General features: G+C 37.9%; 1 protein-coding gene across 5 annotated transcripts in view; it reads right to left on the minus strand.

The window, feature by feature from the left end:
* CRY1 (cryptochrome circadian regulator 1) overlaps positions 1–26,614 on the minus strand; it is a 102,680-nt gene that overhangs the window by 4,386 nt on the left and 71,680 nt on the right. For all 5 annotated transcript variants that reach the window (XM_063694283.1, XM_055358955.2, XM_019038931.4 and 2 more), the window contains 9 exons: positions 26,436–26,544; positions 9,352–9,494; positions 6,002–6,186; positions 5,518–5,606; positions 4,180–4,320; positions 3,788–4,099; positions 2,158–2,309; positions 1,731–1,933; positions 1,537–1,629 (listed from right to left, as the gene is read on the minus strand). In XM_063694283.1, coding sequence (XP_063550353.1) covers positions 1,537–1,629; positions 1,731–1,933; positions 2,158–2,309; positions 3,788–4,099; positions 4,180–4,320; positions 5,518–5,606; positions 6,002–6,186; positions 9,352–9,494; positions 26,436–26,544 — 1,427 coding nt within the window. The remainder of the gene's footprint in view (positions 1–1,536; positions 1,630–1,730; positions 1,934–2,157; positions 2,310–3,787; positions 4,100–4,179; positions 4,321–5,517; positions 5,607–6,001; positions 6,187–9,351; positions 9,495–26,435; positions 26,545–26,614) is intronic.

Genomic DNA, 26,614 nt, shown 5'->3' on the forward strand with positions numbered 1-26,614 from the left:
ATCACCTAGGTATTAAGACCAGCATGCATTAGCTATTCTTCCTAATGCTCTCCCTGCCCCTGCCCCCCCAACAGACCCCAGCATGTGTGTTTTGTTGTTTTTTGTTTTTGAGATGGAGTTTTGCTCTTGTTACCCAGGCTGGAGTGCAATGGCGCGACCTCAGCTCACTGCAACCTCTGCCTCCAGGGTTCAAGTGATTCTCCTGCCTCAGCCTCCCAAGTAGCTGGGATTACAGGCATGCGCTACCATGCCCGGCAAATTTTGTCTTTTTAGTAGAGATGGGGGTTTCTCCATGTTGGTCAGGGGCCGGTCTCGAACTCCCAACCTCAGGTGATCCACCCACTTCGGCCTCCCAAAGTGCTGGGATTACAAGTGTGAGCTACTGCACCTGGCCCCAGTATGTGTTGTTCTCCGCATGTATCCATGTGTTCTCATCATTCTACTTCCACTTACAAGCGAGAACATGAGGTGTTTGGTTTTCTGTTCCTGCCTTAGTTTGCTGAGGATAATGGCTACAAGCTCCATCATGTCCCTGCAAAGAACATGATCTCGTTCCTTTTTATGGCTGCATAGTATTTCATGGTACATATGTACCACATTTTCTTTATCTAGTCTATCATCGATTGGCATTTAGGTTGATTCCATGTCTTTGCTAATGTGAATAGTGCTGCAATGAACATACGTGTGCATGTATCTTTATAACAGAATGATTTCTATTCCTTTGGGTATATACCCAGTAATGGGATTGCTCAGTCAAATGGTATTTCTGCTTCTAGATCTTTGAGGAATCACCACACTCTCTTCCACAATGGTTGAACTAATTCACAATCCCATCAACAAAGCCTTCCTTTTTCTCTGCATCCTCACCAGCATCTGTTGTTTCTTGACTTTTTAATAATCACCATTCTCACTGAGGCTGTCTTATTTTTTAATCAAATTACTGAGCTTCATGCTATTTTTGGTCAAAGCCAAAAACTAATATGATGGTTCAAATTTCTAACACATACTGAGTTCCTGAAATTATTAATATTGCACATAAGAATTTACATGGTCACTAAATTTGTATCATACAGAAAACTACCACAGACCAGACTTTATAAGAAAAACTTATGTGCAAAAAGACTAGAGGGCTCTATGCATGTGTACAATAAATCTTTTGGCCATGTTCACAGGGCCACTGACTTTCTTAACTAATTACCTTATAGTTGCCATACACCTAAGGAGTAAAAAATAATAAGCATTCTGAAAATATGACATTTGAGTTTCATTTTATCCTTAAAATTGCTCTCCTCAGTTTGCAAGAGCTTTAACTTGACCCAGTATCTATTATATGCAATGATATTTTCCATCTCTAAAATGTCATCAATGGAGTGAAGAGATGTGTCTGGGTGCACATGTATGCATGCATACAAAGAATCTATTAAGCTAATTTCAAAGACAGATTTTTATAAAATATGTTAGTGAGGATCAATAACAAATATATTTGTTTAATAACCTCTTCATGTTACTAAGTGTAGAAATTTCCTTTTCACTTACTTCCACTGCTGCTACAACCTGGGATATTTTCTGCAGAATATCCCATGAAGCCTCCATTCCCATTAGGATTAGAAGGTACTGATGCTAGAAGACCTAAAGGACAAAAAAACTTTCTTTTAAATTATGATCAAGATAAAATTCAAAGATAAGTACATAAACAGCTGCCAAAGAAACAAAGACAGTTATTAACATACCTAGTCCTCTATATCGTGAAAGCTGCTGATAGATCTGTTTCATCCTTTCAATATTCAAACGGCTTGCCTCAGCATGGTTCACCATTGGTTTAGGATAATTAACTCCTATCAAACATTTGGCTACCTTTTGGATACCTTCTGGTGCATTCCAGGGATCATAGATATATTTTGCAGGGAAGCCTCTTAGGACAGGCAAATAACGCCTTTGGGAGAAAAAAGAAAGATTACTAATAAAATGCACTCTAAGCAAACTATAACTACTAGCTATGACAGACCAAAATCAAATCAAGACCATTTAAATGATCTGTTTGCCCTTCTCATCTCTGCTGCCCATCATGAATGGGGAATACTTTAAGCACTGATTAAACATGAAAAGCTCTTCTTGAATTAACTATTCCAAACTGAGTAGTAATCACCCTTGATTTACCTGATATAGTCTCCATTGGGATCTGTTCTCCTACCAAAACCAACAGGGCAATAGCAGTGAAAAAACTGTTGAAAAAAGGAACTACAAGACAGCCACATCCAACTTCCAGCATTTATGCTCCAATCTGCATCAAGCAATAATTCTTCAAATACCTTCAGAAGTAACAGTAACCAATTAGTTTGCACACACATAATTCGCAAAGCAAGCATTTTCAAGGTCACAGTAGAGCCAAAGTCAAGGCAAAGAAAATCTAGCACAGAATTGTAAAATTAAACATTCCAAAGTTAGCTTCCCTATGTTCTGTTCTATAATGAGCTCTTCCAGAGAAAGAAACATAGTGGTAATATAGTATGCTTCTGAAGAGAATTTACTTTTCCAACCTCTGCAGTGTTACTGGGAGAATGGAAGGTAAAAAAAATATTCAAATCACTGATTTAAAAGGATGTGGATTTAAAAGGATATTATTAGTAGACACAGGAAAAGCAGTCAACCACTTTCAAGAAAGCAAAAATGCTATTACATAAAACACCAACAAAAACTCAGCTTCGTATTCTAGCCTAAATAAAGGAAGCATACTCAAATATAAATTCACTTAAAAATATATACTAGCATTACATAGTTTAATTTCGAATTCCTTGATCAGAAAGAAAATAGAATTAAAATAAATGATTTTTATATATATTCATTAAGTATGTTATATATTGTCTTTGTATACAACTGTGTACTAGGAAATATAAGAGATTAAACACACACACACACACACACACACACACAAGCTCAGAAATGGTCCTTGGATGGGGCAAATGTATGGTATTGCCAGAAAGGTAAAAAATGTACGTAATGGCCGGGCACGGTGGCTCATGCGTATAATCCCAGCACTTTGGGAGGCTGAGGCAGGGGGATCATTTGAGGTCAGGAGTTCAAGACCAGTCTGGGCAATATGGTAAAACCCTCTCTCTACTAAAAATACAAAATTAGCTGGGCACAGTGGTGGGCACCTGTAATCCCAGCTACTCGGGAGGTTGAGGCAGGAGAATCACTTGAACCTGGAAGGCGTAGGTTGCAGTGAGCTGAGATCACGCCATTGCACCCCGGCCTGGGCTACAGAGTGAGAGACTCCGTCTCAAAAAAAAAAAAAAAAAAAGTACCTAAGTCTTATTACGTGTAATCCACAAGATGTCGTCACAAAATGTAGTATGCTTCTCTTTACATAATAGAAGTATTACTAAAAAGCTGTGAAGTGAGGTGAAATGATTTATATTTTAAAATTTATAATATGAATTCACTATCTCTAGGAACTCTTTAGTGAATTCTTTTGTTGATAGAAATATCACCTATAAATATATCTATCAACAAATTCAGTGTTAAATTTTACAGTTCTCTTAGTGGGTAGGCTGGTTTAACCATTAAAATGACTTTAGGTTAATCAATTTAACCAGTTTTCACCTTTTTGCTTGTCTGATTATACCATTTTTCTCTGAAAGTGTCCCCGTATTTGGGGAATTAAATGTTTTATCCACTGAAAAACTACACCATAAATGAATCTATAAACAGACAACTTCTAGGATTTGTTTTATTAAGGTAAGGATTCCTTCAAAATAAGGCATGCTATATCAGTTAGAACACTTACCTTCATTCCTTCTTCCCAACTAATCCACAGGTCCCCTCGTGTCAGGAAGCAAGCAACTGCATGCCTGGCAAGATGATGAATCCAACCCTCCTGACGAAGCTGTGTCATGATGGCATCAATCCATGGAAAGCCTGTCCGGCCTTCCGCCCATTTGGCTAAAGCCTCAGGATTTTTATCCCAAGGAATCTGAACACAGATAGGGTTTCCTTCCATTTTATCAAAGCGTGGATTATTTGTTGCTGCTGTATAGAAAAATTCACGCCATAACAGTTGCCCATAAAGGGAAAGGGGAGGGGAACTGTTCTTCTTTACCTATGGTTAAAAAGCAAAGAAGTATTATCAGAATGTTTTTTTTAAAGTATTAAACAATAAGCTCTAATTTTAGAGAATACCTTTTTGTAGAGATCTGTTAGTTTGAAGTAAAACAGTCGACATGACAAACAACCAAATCGGAGATAAGGACTAAGTCCAGTAGGGCTTGCAAGCAGAGAATTTGCATTCATTCGAGGTCTTTCAAAATTTGCCACCCAAGCCTGAAAACACACAGAGAAAATTACATTAACTAATTGTCTTTTTCATTTTAAAAGAACACTCAGAATGGAGATTTTTTTTTTAAAAGTTACATAGTTCTTGGGGAATAAAATCTTATCCTAGCCACAAATTACATGTTTTAATAAAAAATAAGACAGGATAAAAAAGTGAGCATTCTTTTGTTTCAGTCGTCCTTGTGCAGCACATACTCATGTGAAATAAATTTCCTTCAAATTTCCAACAGAAAGCTGAGAGCACCTTCAATCTCTCTCTCTTTTTTTTTTTTTCTGAGACAGGGTCTCGCTCTGTCACCCAGGCTGGAGTGCAGTGGCTCAATCTCGGCTCACTGCAACCTCCAGCTCCCGGGTGGAGGATTCTCTTGCCTCAGCCTCCTGAGTAGCTGCGACTACAGGCATGCACCACCACGCCTGGCTAATTTTTGTATTTTTAGTAGGGATGGGATTTCACCATGTTGGCCAGGCTGGTCTCAAACTCCTGACCCCAAATGATCTGCCCACCTCAGCCTCCCAAAGTGCTGGGATTACAGGTATGAGCCACCAGGCCTGGAAAATTTATTTATTTATTTTGAGATGGAGTCTCACTCCATCACCCAGGCTGGAGTACAGTGGTACGATCTTGGCTTACTGCAACTTCTGCCTCCTGGGTTCAAACAATTCTCATGCCTCAGCATCCCAAGTAGCTGGAATTAAAGGCACACACCACCACCCTGGCTAACTTTTGTATTTTTAGTAAAGATGGGGGTTTTGCCATGTTGGCCAGGCTGGTCTTGAACTCCTGACCTCAAGTGATCCACCTGCGTCAGCCTCCCAAAGTGCTGGGATTACAGGCGTAAGCCACCATGCCTGGCTTTCAACCTCTCTTTAACACAAAGGTAAAGGTGAAATATAATTCTATTCTAGTTTCGAAATTGTGGCCACTAGATACTAGCTTAGGTAGAAAGAACAGAAGAGGTAGTGCGGTAGTAGCTAAAGGGGAAATAATTAGAAGAGAAGGAGAAAGAGCATTTAAATGAGGAGATGGTAGTTAACTTTCAAATAATTAGGTTTGTGCTATTTTAACCTTTTCTGTTAATCCTCCCCTTTCAACAATCTATTTGTTATTTTTAAAAGAGAGAAAAATTATTTTTTAAATGGCAGTTTGGAAATACAAGCATAGCTATATAATCTACATTATCATACTTTTCTTTCCAAATGCCTTTCCAAACGAGTAAGTGCTTCAGTTTCTCCGCCTGGCCACACTGCAGAGGATAAGCCATCTGTATCGAAACCTACAAGAAAGAAAAGAAAAAAACATCATTCTTCCGAAACTAATTTTTATTTAACCCCAATAACTGGGAGAACAAATTACTTTGCAGAAAAATTAAGAGAGTACCATAAAAATGAACTGAAGGCCTAAATAAGCCCTCACCTATAGAGGATATGACATGGTTTCAATTTTTCAGGATGTACATCTTAAGGTGGTAACAATAGATCACATATTTATAAAACACATAAATGATGAACAAACATATCACTTCTTAAAGGGTTCTTTTTCTTCTGCCTCTGCCCTTTCTTTCTCTCCTAATGCAAAATACTTTACATGGCAAAATTAAAAGGGGAATTTTCTGAGTAATTTATGATTTATTAACTTGTAAGCCTCACACTGACTACAGTTTACACTCACCTAGCTCTTCCAGTGAAGGGACTCCATATTTCTCATCATGGTCATCAGACAGAGGAGTTGTGCACTTTTCTATCACTTCTGAAGTAATTGTCTCTACTGGTATCTCTAGTGGTTCCATTTTGCTGATGAGAGTCTGGAATCTTTTATAAGTTAGAGGCGGTTGTCCACCATTGAGTTCTATGATCCTATAACAAGAGTTAGTAAAATGTAGTTAGTATTAAAAAAGACAATACATTTTGGCTAATAAGCTCCCAAAAGGCTTAAAAAGCAGAAAATAAAATTAATCACTGAAGTCTTTGAGGGTGTTAGCTTGTTATAATGACCAAGAAATGTGTCCAAAATGATTAATGAGTCCAAAAATCATTCTCCTGAGCTTCTAGACATCCTCTAGGTATCAAATATACTACACAAATATACTACGCAAATATTAAACCTTTAAGACAAAGAATATTAAAAACTTATGAGAGGAAAAAACAAGAGGGGAAATTAGTCTAAAGGCAATTACAAAAAGTTAATACACACAGACATATGAAAAACATGTTATGGCCCAGCTCAAAGAATCTCAATCATCAATAAAAACTAAACCAGGTTGATAATTATATGAAAGAGTAATCAGCAGGTCTCATTTAGGAAAAATAAATTTTATTGTATATATTTGAGTTTACAACACATTATGGGATACATGTAGATAGTAAAGTGGTTACTATAGTGAAGCAGATTAACGTATTTATAATCTCAGTTACTTTTTTGTATGTGTGTGACAAAAGCAGCTAAAATCTACTTATTTGATAAAAATTCCAAATAAAAGACAATTTTATTAACTAAAATCCTTACTCTGTACACTAGACCTCTAGTGTTGTTCATCTTACATAACTTCTACTTTGTATCCTTGGACCTACATTCCTGATATGGTTTGGCTGTGCCCCCACCAAAATCTTATCTTGAGTTGTAACTCCCACAATTCCCACGTCATGGGAGGGACCCTGTGGGAGGTAAATGAATCACGGGGGCAGGTCTTTCCCGTGCTGTTCTCATGATAGTGAGTAAGTCTCACAAGATCTGATGGTTTTTAAAAGGGGGAGTTACCCTGCACAAGCTCCCTCCTTGCCTGCTGTCATCCATGTAAGACATGACTTGCTCCTCCTTGCCTTCCACCATGATTGTGAGGCCTTCTGAGCCGTGTGGAATTGTAAGTCCATTAAATCTTTCTTTTGTAAATTGCCCAGTCTCGGGTATGTCTTTATCAGCATCGTGAAAACAGACTAAAACAATTACCCTATTTCCTTCAGCAAATTTTATAAATTTTGATTCTATATTACTGTGGTGACAATTACTTCCTATTTTCTATTGTGCTAATGAAGGCATGAGAGATGTCAGCATATGTATCTATGTCACATACTTAGAACACATAAGCCCCCAAATTTCAAGTTATTTAAATTTAAGTATCTTTTTACTTCTGATCATTAATTACCTCAATCAATTATTAATTAAAAAAATAACTAGCTTTGCCAATGGTAGTTTAGATTAAGTTTAGACACTCTTTTGGAATAACTACTCTTTTTCACTATGGCCATTTGCTTAGCATTTGGCCTTAATAAAAAATGACAGGGGAAATCCAACTCCATCATTTTATAGATGTGAAAACAGGCCTACCAGGAGAGTTAAATAAACTAGTCAAGGTCATATAACTGATAAACAGCAAATCAAGGTTTTCTTAGTGTATTTTAGTGTATTTTTCATTATACAATACATAGTGATGTATCAACTACAGATACATACAGAAAGTAATACAGAAAGCAATCACCATAAAAGATATCCTGTTTAAGTAAATTTTGTTTTGGTGTATTTTGAATTTATTCATAGGGTTGCAATGAATTTTGCTGAATGTAATGATGCTACAATAATACTACTGAGGACATTGTTAATTACACAACAGTAGCAAAATGAGAATCTTAGGACAAAACATTTTCTATATGTTACATTTTAATATGATAGATTACATATAGTAAATATTCACATTCAATCCAATAAACACTTGATTTTTTTTTTTTTTTTGAGACAGAGTCTTGCTCTGTTGCCCAGGCTGGAATGCAGTGGTGCTATCTTGGCTCACTGCAATGTCTGCCTCCCGGGTTCAAGTGATTCTCCTCCCTCAGCCTCCCAAGTAGCTGGATTACAGGCACCCGCCACTATGCCTGGCTAATTTTTGTATTTTTAGTAGAGATGGGGGTTTCACCATTTTGGCCAGGCTGGTCTTGAACTCCTGACCTCGTGATCCATCTGCCTCGGCCTCCCAAAGTGCTGGGATTACAGGTGTGAGCCGTCGCGCCTAGCCTAAACACTTAATTTTATGCATAACACTGAGTCTCCCACTTAGAAGCAACTGCTTTTATCCTGTTTTGCCCCCTCCTTGCTATGAGCTCCTTAAAGTTAAGCAAATTGGTGAGCTCGAAGGCAAGATTATTAAAAGATATATGAATTCTAGCTTAGTATCAAGTAAGACCTTTGTCTGAATCAAATCATGATTTTTTGATACATTTAAAATGTGAAATCAAATCAACTAGTTTGTCATGTTACAGAATTTGTTTTACTAACATGATAAAATACATAAATTACTAAAAAAGTAAAATGATTTAAAAGGTAAATAAATTATAAGATTTCAGTACTTAAAAGGACAATGGTATGCCAAAAGTTTTAAAAAGTTAAGTTTTACAGACCTCTAAGACTCATAGCATATAATACTCCCTAAATTTAAGTTTGACCACAGAATTTCTGTGGGACAAAGCATCACCAAGGACTGGTGCTGGAAGAAATACACTTTGGGAAATATTCTATTATGCCATTGTTCAGAGGACTACAGCTATGCAATGTTATATTACATCCAATTTGCATCTGGATTTAAAATCCAGACAGACAAGATTGATATACATGAAATAAGATAACATTAAACAAGCATACAAAATATGTCAAGGCAATTTATAACTATATATAACTATAAAATTGATAATGCTAAGAGCCCAGAAAGGCAAGACCACAGGAGGCTGAGTTAAGAGTAGTCAAGGAAAATTCTGTAATAGTCTTAATCCATAATAGTTTTGAAACTGAAATGCTGATACCTGTCATTGGGTCAATAGCAGCTAAATAAAATGCTAAGGATTTGACATATGTTCACTTAATTCTCCCATAACTCTGTGAAGTACATGTTATTTCTACTTTATAAACCTCAGTTAAAAACTTATCTATGTAGTTAATACCACCGAACTATATACTTAAAAATGGTTAAGATGGTAAATATTATGTTATACGCATTTTCCCACAGTAAAAAAAAAAATAGAAAAAAAAGGACTCACTTGTCTAGGTCATATAATGTATGTGAAATTCTTACAATGACTTCTACTCCAGCTTCAGTTGCCAGTTTCTTAATAGCTGCGTCTCGTTCCTTTCCAAAGGGCTCAGAATCATACTCAATTGAAAGTTTAGTAATGTTCCATTCCTAAAGTAAGAGAAAGTGGAACAATGTACACCAATTTTAATAGTTATTTTTTCTATTATAACGAAAAGTGAAAAAGCTGAAAATCTACATATCAAAGGATTATACATAAATCAAACTTTGAATATGCAGGAAAAAGTAAACAATTTATCAATTAAAAAATATATAAGTAATGAATGCATAACCCATTAGATTCTAGGCATTATGCTAGGCAACAGACAATCCAGCAAAGCAATATGCTTAAAACCAGCTCTTATACTAAATGTGTTTGTAGAGCACTTTACTTTTTCAAATTACTCATACTTACATTATTTCATTTGAGCCTCAAAACAACACTCAGAGTTTGGCACTTTGGTTAGTATTTCCATTTTGGAGATAAGTTTATTTTTAAAACTTAGGGACCTGCCAGAGTTCACAGAAAGCCAGACCACCTGAATTTATGTCTGTTGAGTCTAAGAACTGGTCTTTAACTAACCTTTGATATTGATATGGTATAAGCTGCCTGGCTGAGGTCGTGTGTGTGTGTGTGTATGTAAATATTTTCTTTCTGATTACTAAAAAATGTTAACTGAAAAATTTGGAGATGGTAATAATAATAGCAGTTACTTATTATCAGGAGCTATGTTAATAAGTTCTGTACATCTCCTTATACTGATTTTAAATGAGGAAACTGTGACTTAAAGGAATTGATTTTTCTTAAGGAGAAAGTTTTTTTTTTTATTCTAAGTCTATTCTGATTTATCTCATAAAGAAAAAATTCTACCATTATTTAACTGCCTGTATGGTAACATACTATAATTCACCAAACACCTCCAGATTAGACAAGGGCTATTCCAATGGTGGGTTTAAAAAAATTGCTATTCTAGGCTGGGTGCGGTGGCTCATGCCTGTAATCCTAGCACTTTGGGAGGCTGAGGTGGGTGGATCACCTGAGGTCAGGAGTTCAAGACCAGCCTGGCCAACATGGTGAAACCCCATCTCTACTAAAAATAAAATCATTAGCTGGGTGTGGTGGCACATGCTTGTAATTCCAGCTACTCGGGAGGCTGAGGAAGTAGAATCACTTGAACCCGGGAGGTGGAGGTTGCAGTGTGCCACTGCACTCCAGCCTGAGTGACGGGAGCGAGGCTCCATCTCAAAAAAAAAAAAAAATGCTATTATAAACTTTACAGTATATATCTTTACCTTTATGCACACATCTTACAAATTATAGGGTATTTATCCAATTTTTTCCTAGAAATAATCCCTTGAAAAACAACTGATGGATCAAAGATTAGCACATTCAAAATTCTGATAGGCTGTCAAATTATGTACCAGAAAGACTCTACAAATTTATATTCCCATCAGCAGTGCACCTAAGGCTTGATCTCCACACACTTGCCAATAATATGTATTAGTAATCGTTTTTTTTTAGATGACATCTCACTTTGTCACCCAGGCCGAAGTGCAGTGGCATGATCTCGGCTCACTGCTATTCTCCTGCCACAGCCTCCCGAGTAGCTGGGATTAAAGGCACATACCACCACAACTAGCTAATTTTTGTATTTTCAGTAGAGACGGCGTTTTGCCATCTTGGCCAGGCTGGTCTCAAATTCCTGACCTCCATCTACCTCGGCCTCCCAAAGTGCTGGGATTACAGGCGTGAGCCACCATGCCCAGCCAGTAATTGTTTTTAAATGTCTGCTAAACTATTAGGAAAAAAATAGTATCTCACTAAAAATTTTTTCCTTTCTTAAAAGTCCTGAAGAGTGCACATCAAGAAATTAAGGCCTGTTGACTTTGAGGAACAGAATTTGAGCATGTAAATAAGATAACTTTTACATTCTGCTGCATTGCTCAGATTTGTTAGTACAAACTTGCTATTTTTGAAATTTAAAAATAAAACTAAGATGAGAATAGAAAAGCATTCTATTTCTTTGTTTTATAGTGAGGTAGTATAGAATAGTTTAAAAACACAGGATCTAACAAGTTAGACTTCCTAAGTTCAAAGACTGGCTCAACTACTTAGGCAAACTGCTAAACTCTCCATGCCTGTTTCCTAGTCTATAAAATGGGTAGAATAAGTAAGGTGCAGAGAGAGTGCCTAGCACGTAATAAACCCTATGTAAGTATTTGCTACAGTGATGTGAAAAAATTAACCATATTATTGGGTTGCTAAAGAATTAAATAACATAATGCATATAGAGTGTTTAGGACAGAGCACAATGCATAGCAAGCCCTCAATGAATGACAGGAACTCTTTTTCTTTTCTTTTTTTTTTAAGAGTTAGGCTCCCACTCTGTTGCCCAAGCTGGAGTGCAATGGTGCAATCATAGCTCACTGCAACCTCAGACTCCAGGACTTGAGCAATTCTCCCACCTCAACCTCCCGAGTAGCTAGGACTACAGGCATGCACCACCATAACCAGCTAACTTAATTTTTATTTTTTTTCGTAAAGACAGGGTCTCACTGTATTGCCCAAGCTAGTCTCAAAATCCTGCCCTCAAGAGATCCTCCTTCCTCACCCTCCCAACGTGCTGGGATTACAGACGAGAGCCAATGTGCCTAGTGCGATTTAGTACTGTTTTTTGAAAAACATTATTTTAAATCTTAGGTAGTAAATACTGAAGTGAGTCAATAAATAACACTTCCTGCCCCTTTTCCTTCTTGAGTTCAGTCACGTAAGCCAGGGGGCTAAAGATAAAAATATCAGCCATATTATTAGCAAAGCTGAATTGTAGAAAACATACCAGGTTTCAGGGCAGGTAAACTTGCTAATACTATTTCACTGTTGAATCAAACAGATGTACCTACTCAATCACAAGCAGCACCTCCCTGCAGTGTGGGCTTTCCCTATAAAATGTATCACATAGAAGAGGAGAATATAACGTGTGCTCTCTACAACTAAAAGAAAAGGAACCGTCTCAGCTAAACTAGCCCAGCTCCTTCTCCTAAACTCACCAATGAGATCATTCACTTTTCCTTCCCTGGGGATAAATTAGTGAACATCTCTCCAAAAGAAAAATGAAAATCTAGGGAAGAAAAAGTTTCCCAACATTAAATGCATTCAGTAATACACTAAATATTTATTGTAATTCTAATTATATGACAGATACTATGCTAGATGCCCCTCTCCTGGAGCTTATTGAGAAAGAGTGGCAATACAGAGGTAAATTAATGAATACGTAACTATTAGGGAAAAAAAAATGCTATGATAGAGAATACGGGGATGGGGTATGAGGTGGTAAGCTAATAATCCACACTCTGTCTTCCATGACTGCACTGGCTAGACTTCAAGTAATTTGTAAAAGCAAATATCCTTGTTTTTTCCTATCTTGGGTAGAAAGCATTCAGTGTTTCACCTTTAAGTAAGATTTTGTGTTTTTTTGTAGACTCCGTTTATCAAATTGCTATTTAGCACTTGATATGGTTTGGCTGTGTCCCCACCCGAATCTCATTTTGAATTGCAGCTCCCATAATCCCCACATGTCATGGGAGGGACCCAGTGGGAGGTAACTGAATCATGGGGATGGGTTTCGCCCGTGCTGTTCTCATGATAGTGAATAAGTCTCACAAGGTCTGATGGTTTTTTTTAAAGGGCAGTTCCCCTACCCATGCTCTCTTGCCAGCTGCCATGTAACATGTGCCTTTGCTCCTCCATCTTCCACTAGGATTGTGAGGCCTCCCCAGTCACGTGAAACTGTGAGTCAATTACATCTCTTTCCTTTATAAATTACCCAGTCTCAGGTATGTCTTTATTAGCAGTGTGAGAACAAACTAATATAGCACTTTAAAGAATTTCTAGTTAGCTAAAAGACCTTTTTAAAAAGTATACACGGGTGTTGAATTATGTCAGATGCATTCTCTTCATTTGTTAAGATAATTTCTCTTTTCCTTTATCCTATTAACCCAGTAGGTTATATTAATTGATTTTTTTAATGCTCAACCAACTTTGTATTCATGAGATAAACCCCACTTGATCCTGAAGTAGCAGTATTTTAAAATATTGCAGGCTGGGCACAGTGGCTCACACCAGTGAGCTCTTTGGGAGGCTGAGGCAGGCGGATAGCCTGAGCTCAGGAGTTTGAGACCACTCTGGGCAACATGGTGAAACCCCGTCTCCAATAAAGATACAACAATTAGCCAGACGTGGTGGTGGGTGCCTGTAATTCCAGCTACTCAGGAGGCTGAGGCAGGAGAATTGCTTCAACCTGGGAGGTAGACATTGCAGTGAGCCAAGATTGTACCACTGCACTCCAGCCCGGGCGACAGAGCAAGACTCCATCTCAGAAAAAAAAAAATAAATAAATATATATAGTCTCTATATCTCCAGGTTCACGGTCCGGTACGGTGGCTCATACCTGTAATTCCAGCACTTTGGGAAGTCAACATGGGAGGATGGCTTGAGCACAGGAGTTCGAGCTCAGCCTAGGTAAATATAATGAGACCACATAGTGTCTTTACAAAAAAAACTTTTTTTAAATAAAAAATATTGCTAGATTCAATTTAGTGATTTCTGAGTCTTTGTTTATGGGGGACACTTGGCTATACTTTTAATTTTTTCTTAAACTTTCCTTGTCAGGTTGTGGTATCAGGGTTATGCTGTCCTCATAAAATGAGTTGGGAAGTAATCTCAATCTTGTTTTCTGAAAGAGTTTAATTTAAGAAGGAAATACTTCCTTCTTAAATGTGTGATATAACTCAAAATAAAGCCATCTAAGGGCTTGAAGTTTGTTTATGGGAAGGTTTTTAATTACAAATTCAATTTATTTAAGAGATATAGGGCTATTCGGGTTTTCTTTTTCTTCTTATGAGAGTTCTAGTAAATTATACCTTTCAAGAAATTTCTTCATTTCATCTCAGATGTATAATTTATTGGCAGTATAGTGTTTACGATATTCTTTACTATGCTTTTAAAGTCTGGAGAATCTCTAGTGATGTCCTCTTTCTTATTCCTGATATAGGTAACTTGTATTTTCTTTCTTTTCTGTCCAAATCAGTATTAAGAGTTTATCAATTTTATTAATGTTTTCAAAGAACCAGTTTTTGGCCTTGTTGACTACCAGGAGACAAAAATCACACCAGCAATTTGAACATGAAAAATTTACAAGGGCAACTCATTTTACTGTGCTTCGCTTTATTGCACTTCTCAGATATTGTGCATTTTATAAATCAAAGGCTAACGGCAACCCTGCACTAAGCAATTCTATTGGTGCCATTTTCCCAAAAGCATGTGCTCACCTTGTGCCTCTGTGTCACATTTTATCAATTCTCACAGTATTTCAAACTTTTTCATTATTATATCTGTTATGATGACCTGTGATCTCTTCTCTTTTTTTTTAAGAGATGTGGTTTCACTGTATCACCCAGGCTGGTCTTGAACTCCTGGCCTCAAGTGATCCTCCCATTTCAGCCTCCTGAGTAGCTGGCATTACAGGCACCAGTCACTACACCCAGCTTTTATCAGAGATCTCTGATGCTACTATTGTAATTGTTTTGGGGTGCCATGAATTGCACCCATAAAAGAGGGTGAACTTAATCGATAAATGTAGTGTGGTCTGTCTGCCCCACCCAGCCTTTCCCCCATCTCTTTCACCCTCTCTCCCTCTCCTCAGGCCTCCTTATTCCCTGAGACAACAATATTGAAATTAGGCCAGTTAGTAACCCTACAATGGTCTCTAAGTGTTCAAGTGAAACGAAGAGTCACACATCTCTCACTTTCAACCAAAAGCTAGAAATAAGCTTAGTGAGGAAGGCATGTTGAAAGCTGAGACAGGCCAGGCTGGGGGCAGTGGCTCACGCACGTAATCCCAGCACTTTGGGAGGCCAAGGCAGGCGGATCACGAGGTCAGGAGTTCCAGACCAGCCTGGCAACATGGTAAAACCCCGTTTCTACTAAAAACAAACAAACAAACAAACAAACAAAAACTGGGCATGGTGGCATGTGCCTGTAATCCCAGCTACTCGGGAGGCTGAGGCAGGAGAATCGTTTGAACCCGGAAGGCGGAGGTTGCAGTGAGCTGAGATCGAGCCATTGCACTCCAGCCTGGGCAACAGGGCAAGACTCTGTCTCAAAAAACAAAACAAAACAAAAAAACAAAAAAAAAAAACAAAAAAGAAAGTTGAGGCAGGCCAAAAGCTAGGCCATTTGCACCAGTTAGCCAAGATGTCTACACAAAGGAAAAGTTCCTGAAGGAAATTAAAAGTGCTACTCCAATGAACACATGAATCATAAAAAAAAACAAAGCAGCCTTAATGGCGATATGGAGAAAACTTTAGGGGTCTGGATAGAAGATCAAACCAGATACAATACTCCCTAAAAGCACAGTCCTAATCCAGAGAGAGGCCCTAACGCTCTTCGATTCTGTGAAGGCTGAGAGAGGTGAGGAAGCTGCAGAAGGAAAGTTGGAAGCTAGCAGAGGTTGGTTCATAAGGTTTAAGCAAACAAGCTGTCTCCATAACCTAAAAGTACAAAGTGAAGCAACAAGTGCTGGGTGGAGAAGTAGCAAGTTATCCAGATCTATCTAAGATAATGAATTAAGGTGGCTACACTAAACTACAGATTTTCAGTGTTGATGAAGCAGCCTTCTATTGGAAGAAGATGTCATCTAGGACTTTCATAGCTAGACAGAAAAAGTCAATGCCAGGCCAGGCACTGTGGCTCATGCCTGTAATCCCAGCACTTTGGGAAGCTGAGGCAGGCAGATGCTTGAGGTCAGGAGTTCGAGACCAGTCTGGCCAACATGGTGAAACCCTGTCTCTACTAAAAATACAAAATTTAGCCGGGCATGGTGGTGCACGCCTGCAGTCCAAGCTACTCAGGAGGCTGAGGCAGGAGAATCAATTGAGCCCAGGAGGCGAAGGCTGCAGTGAGCCAAGATCGTGCCACTGCACTGCAGCGTGGGTGACAGAGGAAGACTCCGTCTCAAAAATAAAAAAAGAAGAAAAAGTCAATGCCTAGCTTCAAAGCTTCAAAGGACAGGCTGACTTTCTTGTGAGGGGCTAACATAGCTGGTGACTTTAAGTTGAAGCCAATTCTCATTGCCCATTCTAAAACTCCTAGGTCCCTTGAGAACTATGCTAAATCTACTCTGCCTGTGCAGAACAGGAACAACAAAGCCTGGATGACAGCACATGTGTTTACAACATGGTTTATACATATTTTAAGCTCTCTGTTGAGACCTACTGCTCAGAAAGAAAGACTCCTTTAAAAATATCACTGCTCACAGACAAACGTACTTGGTCATCCAAAAGTTCCAATGGAGATTTATTAGGGAGATTAACATTGTTTTCATTCCTACCAATGTAACATCAATTCTGCAGCCCATGGATCAAGGAGTAATTCTGACTTTCAAGTTTTATTAAGAAACACATTTTGTAAGGCTATAGCTGCCACAGACAGTGATTCTTTTGATGGGTCTGAGCAAAGTAAATTGAAAATCTTTGGAAAGGATTCACCATTCTAGATGCCAATAAGAACACTTGTGATTCGTGGGAGGAGGTTAAAATATCAACATTAACAGCAATTTGGAAGAAGCTGATTCCAGTCCTCATGGATGACTCTGAGGGGTTCAAGACTTCAGTGGAGGAAGGAACTACAAATGTGGTAGAAATAGCAATAGAATTAAAACTAGAAGTGGAGCCTGAGGATGTGACTGAATTACTGCAATCTTATGACAAAACTTGAATGGATGAGGAGCCGCTTTCTATGGATGAGCAAGAAAGTGGTTTCCTGAAATGGAATCTACTGCTGGTGAAGATGCTGTGAACATCATCAAAATGATAACAAAGGATTTAGGTTATAACACAAATTTAGTTGATGAAGCAGTGGCAGGGTTTGAGAAGACTGACTCCAATTTTTAAAGTTGTACTGTGGGTAAAATGCTATCAAACAGCATTGCATGCTATAGAGAAATCTTTGGTGAAAGGAAGAGTCAATTGATGTGGCAAACTTCATTACTGTCTTAAGAAATTGCCATAGCCACCACAACTATCAGCAACCACTACCCTGATGAGCCAGTAGCCATCAGCATTGAGGCAAGAACCTCCACCAGCAAAAAAGATTATGACTTGCTGAAGGCTTAGATGATCACTAGCATTTTTTTAGCAATAAAATATCTTTAATTAAGGTGTGTATTTTTTTTAGTCATAATGCTACTGCACACAGAAAAGACTACAGAATAGTATAAAGACAACTTTTATATATATGCACTGGAAAACAAAAAAATTGTGACTTGCTTTATTGTGATGTTTGCTTTATTGGAATATTTACTTTATTGTGGTGGTCTCGAACCAAACTTGTAACATCTCCCAGGTATGCCTGTATCAAAAATTGTAATTGTTAGCTACTAAAGGTGGTCAACAATGACAAGGAATAAAACAGGAGATAAGGCTACACTTCAGTATGGTAGGTAGTAGCCACTAGGCCACGTGTGGCTTCTGAGCACTGAAATGTGACTAGCTGGCACTGAGATGAGCTGGAAGTATAAAATACATACAAGATTTCAAGAACTTCATATTTTTTTAAAACTCCGTTTAAAATAAGCTATTTTAAAAGATAAAATAGCTTATTTTAAAAGATAAAATAGCTTATTAATACTTTTATATAGAATATTTTAGATATACTGTGTTGAATAAATCATTAAAATTAATTTCACCTGTTTGTTTTTACTTTTTAAATGTGGCTATTAGAAAATTTTAAATTTAACATGACTTCTTTTGGATGGTACTGCTCTAAGGTGTTTAAAAGTACCAATTGCAGAAAGCAGCTGCCACCTCTATGTGGAGGGAAAATAAACAAGGAATGAATAAAAAACTTAACAAAAGCTCCCTCCACCAAGCCACTGAGATTCATGGCTCATTGGATGGAGCGTGCTGCCACAGGAACACACAACCTTCCCTGTAAAGAAACTTACCGGAGGGCAATGACCAAAGGTGTTTCATACCAGTAACCTGCTGGTTGGCTGAGAAACTTCCTGGTAGGTATGGGCTAACCAGGTGATCTGTAGAAGCTGTCCACCAGGTGGCATAGAAACTTATCAGAGGGTATAAATAGGCTTACACAGAAATTCACCAGAGGGTGTATGTAGGCTGTGGCTGGTTCAGGAGGGCTGCTGAGGTGAATGCTACTGATCCTCCTGCACACTCATCTGCTAGCCCAGGGAAAAAAAGCACAGGTATATCAAGAAGAAAAGCTTCTTCTCTCCTGCTGTGACCTTGCAGAACACCACCAACAATATCTTCTCATAAAGCCTAATATCTAGCCAGCTGGCAAAGGAGAAATGTTTACAGTGTCCAGCTCCAGTATCACACAGTAGGGCAAGAAGGGTGGGTTTGGCACTAAGAAATAATAAACTAATTAATGCATACTGATTTTCTTTATTGTTTTCTATTTCATTGATTCCCGTTCCTCTTTATTTTTTGTTTTCTTTCCACTAACTATTGGTTTAATGTGTTCTTTTTCTATCTTTAAGGTAGAAACTTAGTTCTTGATTTTTCCTTTTCTCATATAATATTGAAAGCTATAATATTAAGTTTCCTCTAAGCACTGCTTTAGCTGCATTCTGTAAATTTTGATATACAGTCCTCCCTTGGTATCTGCAGGAAATTGGTTCCAGGACCCCCTGTGGATACCAAAATTCACAAATGCTCAAGTCCCTTATGTAGAATGGTGTAGCATTAGGATATAACCTGGGTGTATCAATATATATATATTTTGTGTGTTTTTGTTTCTTTTTTTTTAGACAGAGTCACACTCTGTTGTGCAGGCTAGAGCACAGTAGTGCAATCTCAGCTCACTGCAACCTCTGCCTCCTGGGTTCAAGTGTTTCTCCTGCCTCAGACTCCTAAGTAGCTGGGATTACAGGTGTGCATCACCACTCCCAGCTAATTTTTGTAGTTTTAGTAGAGACGGGGTTTCACCATGTTGGTCAGGCTGGTCTTGCACTCCCGACCTCGTGATCCGCCGGCCTCAGCCTCCCAAAGTGCTGGGATTACAGGCGTGAGCCACCACGCCCAGCCTTTAAAGACTTTATTTTCTCAATTCTCTAACGGGTTCAAACAAAGTAAGAGGAAAAAAGACCTCTATAATTTTGTGTCACATTCACTTTCATCTCCTTGTTAATATGGGAAACAATGATCTATTGTGAGTTTTTACATCTTAACCAGAGATGGAAGTCCCTATCTACTCTTTTTTTTTTTTTTTTTTTTGAGACAAGGTCTCACTCTGTTGCCCAGGCTGGAGTGCAGTGGCATGAATATAGCTCACTGCAGCATTAACCTCCTGGGTTCAAGTGATCATCCCTCCCACCTCAGCCTCCTAAGTAGCTAGGACCACAGGCATGCACCACCATACCCAGCTAATTTTTAAAAATTTTTGTAGAGATGCGGTCTCAGCATGTTGTCCAGGCTTATCTACTCGTTAGAGCAGGTTTTTATTTTAAGCAACACGTAGTTACCTTTGAATTTCAATACCTGGATTTAACAGTAAGACTGCAAATAGCACCAACATATTTTCATTTGAGTAAGTGAATATTCACTTTGCAATTTTTTTTGAGCAAGGGTCTTGCTCTGTCGTCCAGGCTGGAGTAGAGTGGCATGATCTTGGCTCACTGCAGTCTCCAACTTTCCAGGCTAAAGTGATCCTCCTACCTCAGCCACTGGAGTAGCTGGGACTACAGGTGTATGCTACCACGCCCAGCTAATTTTTAAAATTTTCTGTAGAGACAGAGTCTCACTATGTTGCCCAGGCTGGTCTCAAACTCCTGGGCTCAAGCACTTGGCAATTTTAAGCAATAAGATTTGTATCTATTTTTGTGTATCACAATTACTTGTTAATCAGAAAGGATAACATGAACAACTAAATGAATATAAAGTTCTTGGCTGGACGTGGTGGCTCACGCCTGTAATCCCAGCACTTTGGGAGGCAAAGGCAGGTAGACCACTTAAGGTCAGGACTTCGAGACCAGCCTGGCCAACATGGTGAAACCTCATCTCTACTAAAAATACAAAAATAAGCTGGGCATGGTGGCGCACTCCTGTAGTCCCAGCTACTCGGGAGGCTGAGGCACAAGAATCACTTGAACCCAGGAGGTGGAGGCTGCAGTGAGCTGAGATCGTGCCACTGCACTCTAGCCTGGATGACAAAGTGAGACTTGGTCTCAAAAAACAAAAATAAAATAAAACAAAACAAAAGAAAGAAATAGCACTCCCAAACAATTAAAAAAAAAAGTTCTTAAGTCATAATTAATATACTGTGAAAATAAGCAATGTAAAATTTGATAGTAAAACTAAAAGTTGTAAATCACATATGTCCTAGGAGAAAGCATTTATTTTTTAAATTGACAGTAAATTAAACAGTATAATTGCATAAAAATGTAAAGCTACCTCACAAAATAATCCAAATACAAAGAAGGTAAAACTCTAAAAATTTCCATCCATCCATCCATCATCCTTTCCTTCTGTTTCATAACTCTAGTCTTAGGGTCTAAACTACTATTTATATACTGAAGAGTCCTAAATTTAGTCCAGACTTCTCCCTGAGCACTAGACTTGAATGCCTTCTCAACATGTACATTAACATGCCTAAAAGGCATCCCAAACTAAAAATTTATAAAATGAACTTCTTATTTTTTCCTTAAACTTGTTCCTCCATAGTCTGTTATTCCATTAAATGGGAATCCATCCTGCCATGCGTCCAGGCTAAAAACCTAGAGTCATCCTTGACTCTCATATATCACATATAGGCAAACCTTACAGCCTCTATTTAAAATATATATCCAAAACCCTACCACTTCTCAACACCTCTACAGCTACCCTGGTCCTGGTCATCATCATCTTATTCCTAAATAACTGCCATTGCCTCCTAACTGATCTTTCTGCTTCTGCCTCTACAACACTTCCAATCCCCTGTGTATTCTCCACAAACAGCCAGAGAAATTCTTGTAAATCATGAGTTAAATCATGTCACTCTTCTACTCAAAACTCTCCAATGGCATCCATTTCACTCCGAGTAAAGGTTGAAGCTCCTAACATGATCTATAAAGCCCTATGATCTGGCTTCCAGCCACCTCTCTGATGCCATTTCTTCTTTTCACTCACTGTGCTCTAGCACACTGGCCTTGTTGTTGTTCCCTAAATAAATCATGCACATGTCTACTTCAAGGCCTTTGTTAAGCACTGTTTCCTCTGCCTTCCATGCTCCTTCCCCATGTTGCAGTTAGCTTAGTGGAATTGTTAATTCTCAAAATTCTGTCAGGTATCTGGATGGTTCTTTTATTGGTTTCACTCGGATCTGCTCATGAGGCTGCAATTCGCTGGCAGCTTGGCTGGGGCTGGAGTGCCTAAGATAGTCAAACTCACACATCTCAGACTTTGGTGTTGGCTGTTGTTTGGTCCACTCTCTATATGTGGCCTCCCAAAGTTAGATATTCTACCCCAGGCTTTCTTACATGATAGAAGGAGCATCCTAAGAGGAGAAAAGTAGAAGCTGAAAGGTCGCTTAAGGCCTAGGATTTGAAATTCACAATGTCTTCTTTGACACTTGGTTAAAAACAAGTTGTAAGGGCAAGTCAGATTCAATGGAGTAAGGAAATAAACTCTACCTTTTGACGGAAAGAGCTGCAAAATATTGTGGATATGACATACCACAACCCAGATGCATGGCTCACTCTTCATATGTTTGCTCAAATGTCACCTTATCAGTGAGGCCTTCTTTGATTCCATATAAAGTAACTTTCCCTCACCTTGACATTTACTATCCCACATTTTACTCTTCTCTACAGCACATATCACCACCTGACACTGCATGTTTACTTATTTGTTTACTATCTGTCTCCTTCCACTACAGTGTAAGCACCATGAAGATAGAAATTTTTTGTTTCACTACTGTATCTCCAGTACCTCAGACACAGCCTTGTATATAGCAGGCACTCAATCAGTATCTGTTGAATACATTCTATCAAGCATGTGTCATGAATTAACAAAGCAAGATACAAAGTAACTTAAAAAAGCATAATATAAATTTTACTGTTGAAAAATGGTGGCTTTATATGTTCTTTTATTCTGTGATTTTGAACAAAACATTTTATAATGCTTCAGTGTGGCCATCTATAGACTTTAGCCATGTGTCTCTGTTTCTTAGATATAATGAGGCTGGGCACAGTGGCTCATGCCTGTTATCGCAGCACTTTGGGAGGCCAAGGTGGTGGAGACTCCTGGATCCTGAAGCCAGGAGTTTAAGACCAGTCTGGGCAATTGGCGAAACCCTTTCTCTGCTAAAAATACAAAAATTAGCAAGGTGTGGTGGTGCATGCCTATAATCTCAGCTACTTGGGTGGCTGAGGCACAAGAATGGCTTGAGCCTGGAAGGCAAAGGTTGCAGTGAGCCAAGACAGCACTACTGCATTCCAGCCTGGGCAACAGAGCAAGACTCTCAAAAAATAAAAATAAAAATAGAAATAATTAAAAAAAGAAATAGATATAATGAGAATGTTTTTAAAAAATCTAGATATTAATTATGCACCTAGTCTCTAAAACCAATAATTTAAACTCCTTATTAAAAGTTTCTGCAGGGCCTAGAAAAAGCCATCTTGTTAGCCTATATTAAGTCAGAGTTTAACTTAGAAAAAAAACTAAGTAAAAAACGCCAGAAAAAATGACAATAGTTTATTAGATATATATGTGTTTACCTAAGTGTGTATAAAAATGTTCTGACCCATTCCTGAATCTACTCCTTATAAACAGAATAAATTGAGTGAATGACACAGAAGAAAGATACATACTAGGGGAGATATCAGTACTGGAGCCACTGACACAACTATCCCAATTAACTAAGGGTACTGTTACCAGGTCTAAACTAGCCTTACCTCCAATGTGGAAAACCAGATTAATTACCTATTAAAAATCCTCACTACTTGCTGTACTAGAACCAAAAGACCTGAGACACTAATTAAGTAACTCAGCTAGTTAATGACAGAAGAATCTTCTCCCTCAGAGAAACTGTGGTTGTGATGGTTAGGGTGAAGGTGGGGGACAACATGCTTTTAATTGTATATCCTTTTAGCCTTTTTTTTTTTTTTAAACATATGCATGTTGAACCTATAAGCAAGAAGTAAAAATCAAAACATTAATTCAATAAAAATAAAAAAGGAATTAATTCCCTCTATGGCTCTAGATATGGTAAATAAATCTAAAAGGAAGTTTTTATAAATGGCATTTTATACAGACTACTATATGTAGCTAAAGAAAAAATCAGAATAAAATAATAAGTACTATATGTATATGTATGTGTTCATGTATTTGTATATTAGGGCCCATGTGGAAACCCATTCCTCTCTGCCAAATTGATAAGATAGGACATCATTTAAATACAGAAGATAGTTTGGCCCAATAATGTGCTATTTTAGGCAGAAGAAATCTCAAAACAAAGAACACAAAACACTTGCTGGTTTGAAAAATGTTGTTTCAAAAACAAGTAAATAAGAATTTTGTTATTTTAAAGCAACTAGGGCTAGGTGCTACAACTTATGCCTGTAATCCCAGTGCTTTGGGAGGTTGAAGGAGGATTGCCTGAGGCTAGAAGATTGAGACTAGCCTGAGCAACATAGCAAGACTACCAAACAAACAAAAAAAAATTAGCCAAGTATGGTGGTATACAGCTGCAGTCTTAGCTACTCGATCCTGTAGTCCTAGGATCACTTGAGCCTAGGAGTTTGAGGCTGCAATGAGCTACAATGGCACCACTGCACTACAGGCAGGGCAACAGAGCGAAACCCTGTCTCCCCAGCCCCAAACAAAAAAAAGGCAACTCCACTTAGGATTCATTTTATGTATATCAAACAGATTTAGAGATAGGGTTGAAATAATTATCGACACACACTCTTATATTCATGAGTTGCTGATAAATTATTATCATTGCTTCTGATATGCTTTCTTGTTAGAACTCTCCCAAATACCTAGGTTAAATTCTAACTTGATCTATTACAGTTGTGAACACTCTTTATTGAATGTAAATTTTCACAAACATTAAATGTGTCTTTCATACAAGCAAAAAAAAAAAAAAAAAAAAAAAGGCTAAGTAATGTTTATTTGATTCCCAGCACTGGGGATTGATCTTCTCATTCACAGAAAGGAGCTGTTCTCTTCTACATTAAGAAATACAAATAGAAACATTGCTATTTCAAAAATTTGATGAATCAAATGATTCAAGAAAAAGCAGATATACATTTATAAAGTCTAATAGTAGTTGATATGGTTTGGGATCTATGTCCTCACCCAAATCTCAAGTTGAATTATAATCGCCAATGTTGGAAGTGGAGCCTGGTGGGAGGTGATTGGATCATGGGGGCAGATTTCCCCCCTTGGTGCTCTGATAGTGAGTGAGTGCTTGCAAGATCTGTTTTTTTTTTGTTTGTTTTTTGTTTTTTTTAAAGTGTGGCACTTCCCCGCTCCTTCTCTCTTCCTCCTGCTCTGGCCATGTGAAGTTCTTACTTCCCCTTTCCCTTCCCCTTCCACCATGATTGTAAGTTTCCTGAGGCCTTCCCAGAAGCCACTATGCTTCCTGTACAGCCTGCAGAACCGTGAGCCAATTAAATCTCTTTTCTTTATAAATTATACAGTCTCAGATATTTCTTTGCAGCAATGCGAAAATGGACTAATACAGTAATAAATAGGAAGGGATGAATATAAAAAGGGCAATGAGGAAACTCAGTTTCTGGTCTGGGCATTTCCATGAGCTAGTTGTATGATCTTGGGCAACTCATTTATTCTCTAGGCCTAATTTTTTCATTTGGAAAAAAGGGAAGAGATAAGACTAGGTATCTTAAACATTTTAAAGATTTTTAAGATCCTACTAAGTTTTTTAAAAAGCACTACAGTGCTGGGCACGGTGGCTCACACCTTTAATTCCACCACTTTGGGAGGTTGAGGCCGGTGGATCACCTGAGGTCAGGAGTTCGAGACCAGCCTGACCAACATGGTGAAATCCTGTCTCTACTAAAAGTACAAAATTAGCCAGGCATGGTGGCGTGCGCCAGTAATCCCAGCTACTCAGGAAGCTGAGGCAGAAGAATCACCTGAACCCAGGAGGCAGAGGTTGTAGTGAGCTGAGATCGCGCCATTGCACTCTAGCCTGGGCGACAAGAGCGAGACTCTATCTCAAAAAAAGAAAAAAAAAGCACTACAAATTCTGTATTATTGGTAAAATGTCCATTGTTACAATCCTTTGACCCAGAAAGTGTTCTAAGAATTATCCCACAAATGTACTGGCCCATGTGAGCAAAGATTCATAAATGTGGACAAGTAAGTTCACTGGCATTTATACTAGTAAAAGGCCTATAGAGAAAATAATTAAACGTTCAGTAGAAAGCTAGTTTAAAAAATTATAGCCATCTACAAAATGGAATACTATGAAGTCATCTGAAAGACTGAGGAAATGATATGGAACAACTTCCAAAAGATATGGTTATGTGAACAAAGCTTGGCAGAGAATGGTGTGTATAGTGTGTCATTTTAACTTTTAACAAAGGGGATAGTAACACAGACACAAACACATGGATGTGTGTGTGCGTATACACATATATATATATATACAAGAAATATGTGTATATATATATATATATACACACAAAAAAATTCTTGTTTATGCAAAGAATATTTCTGATTGGATAAACAAGAAACTGGAATTGGATACATAAGAAACTGGTAGTAGTTGTTGCTTCTGGGAGGGCAACGAGCAGTTTAAGGTAGAAGAAAGATTGAACTTTTCATTGTAAACTATTTTCTCACTGTCTTGATTTTTACCATGTATAGCTTTTTCATTAAATAAAGAAAAAAAACCCATAAAATTTTTACTTGAAAATACTTACTTATATTCTCTACATTTTCAATTAGTCAAAAAACCTTATTTACCAAATATGTAATATTATCTGAGAAAAGATTGTTTTATGAAAATATTTTTCAAATTACCTTGAAAAGCCTGGGAAACACATCTGCTGGTTGTCCACGAATCACAAACAGACGGGAGTTTAATTTTCGTAGATTGGCATCAAGATCCTCAAGACACTGAAGCAAAAATCTAGAGAGAAGAAAGTATTATTTAAATGATTAAAAATACATATTTAGAAGACATAAATTATTACAAAATC

Source organism: Gorilla gorilla, chromosome 10 (assembly GCF_029281585.2).
Source record: "Gorilla gorilla gorilla isolate KB3781 chromosome 10, NHGRI_mGorGor1-v2.1_pri, whole genome shotgun sequence".
In the NCBI taxonomy this organism is placed as follows: Eukaryota; Metazoa; Chordata; class Mammalia; order Primates; family Hominidae; genus Gorilla; species Gorilla gorilla.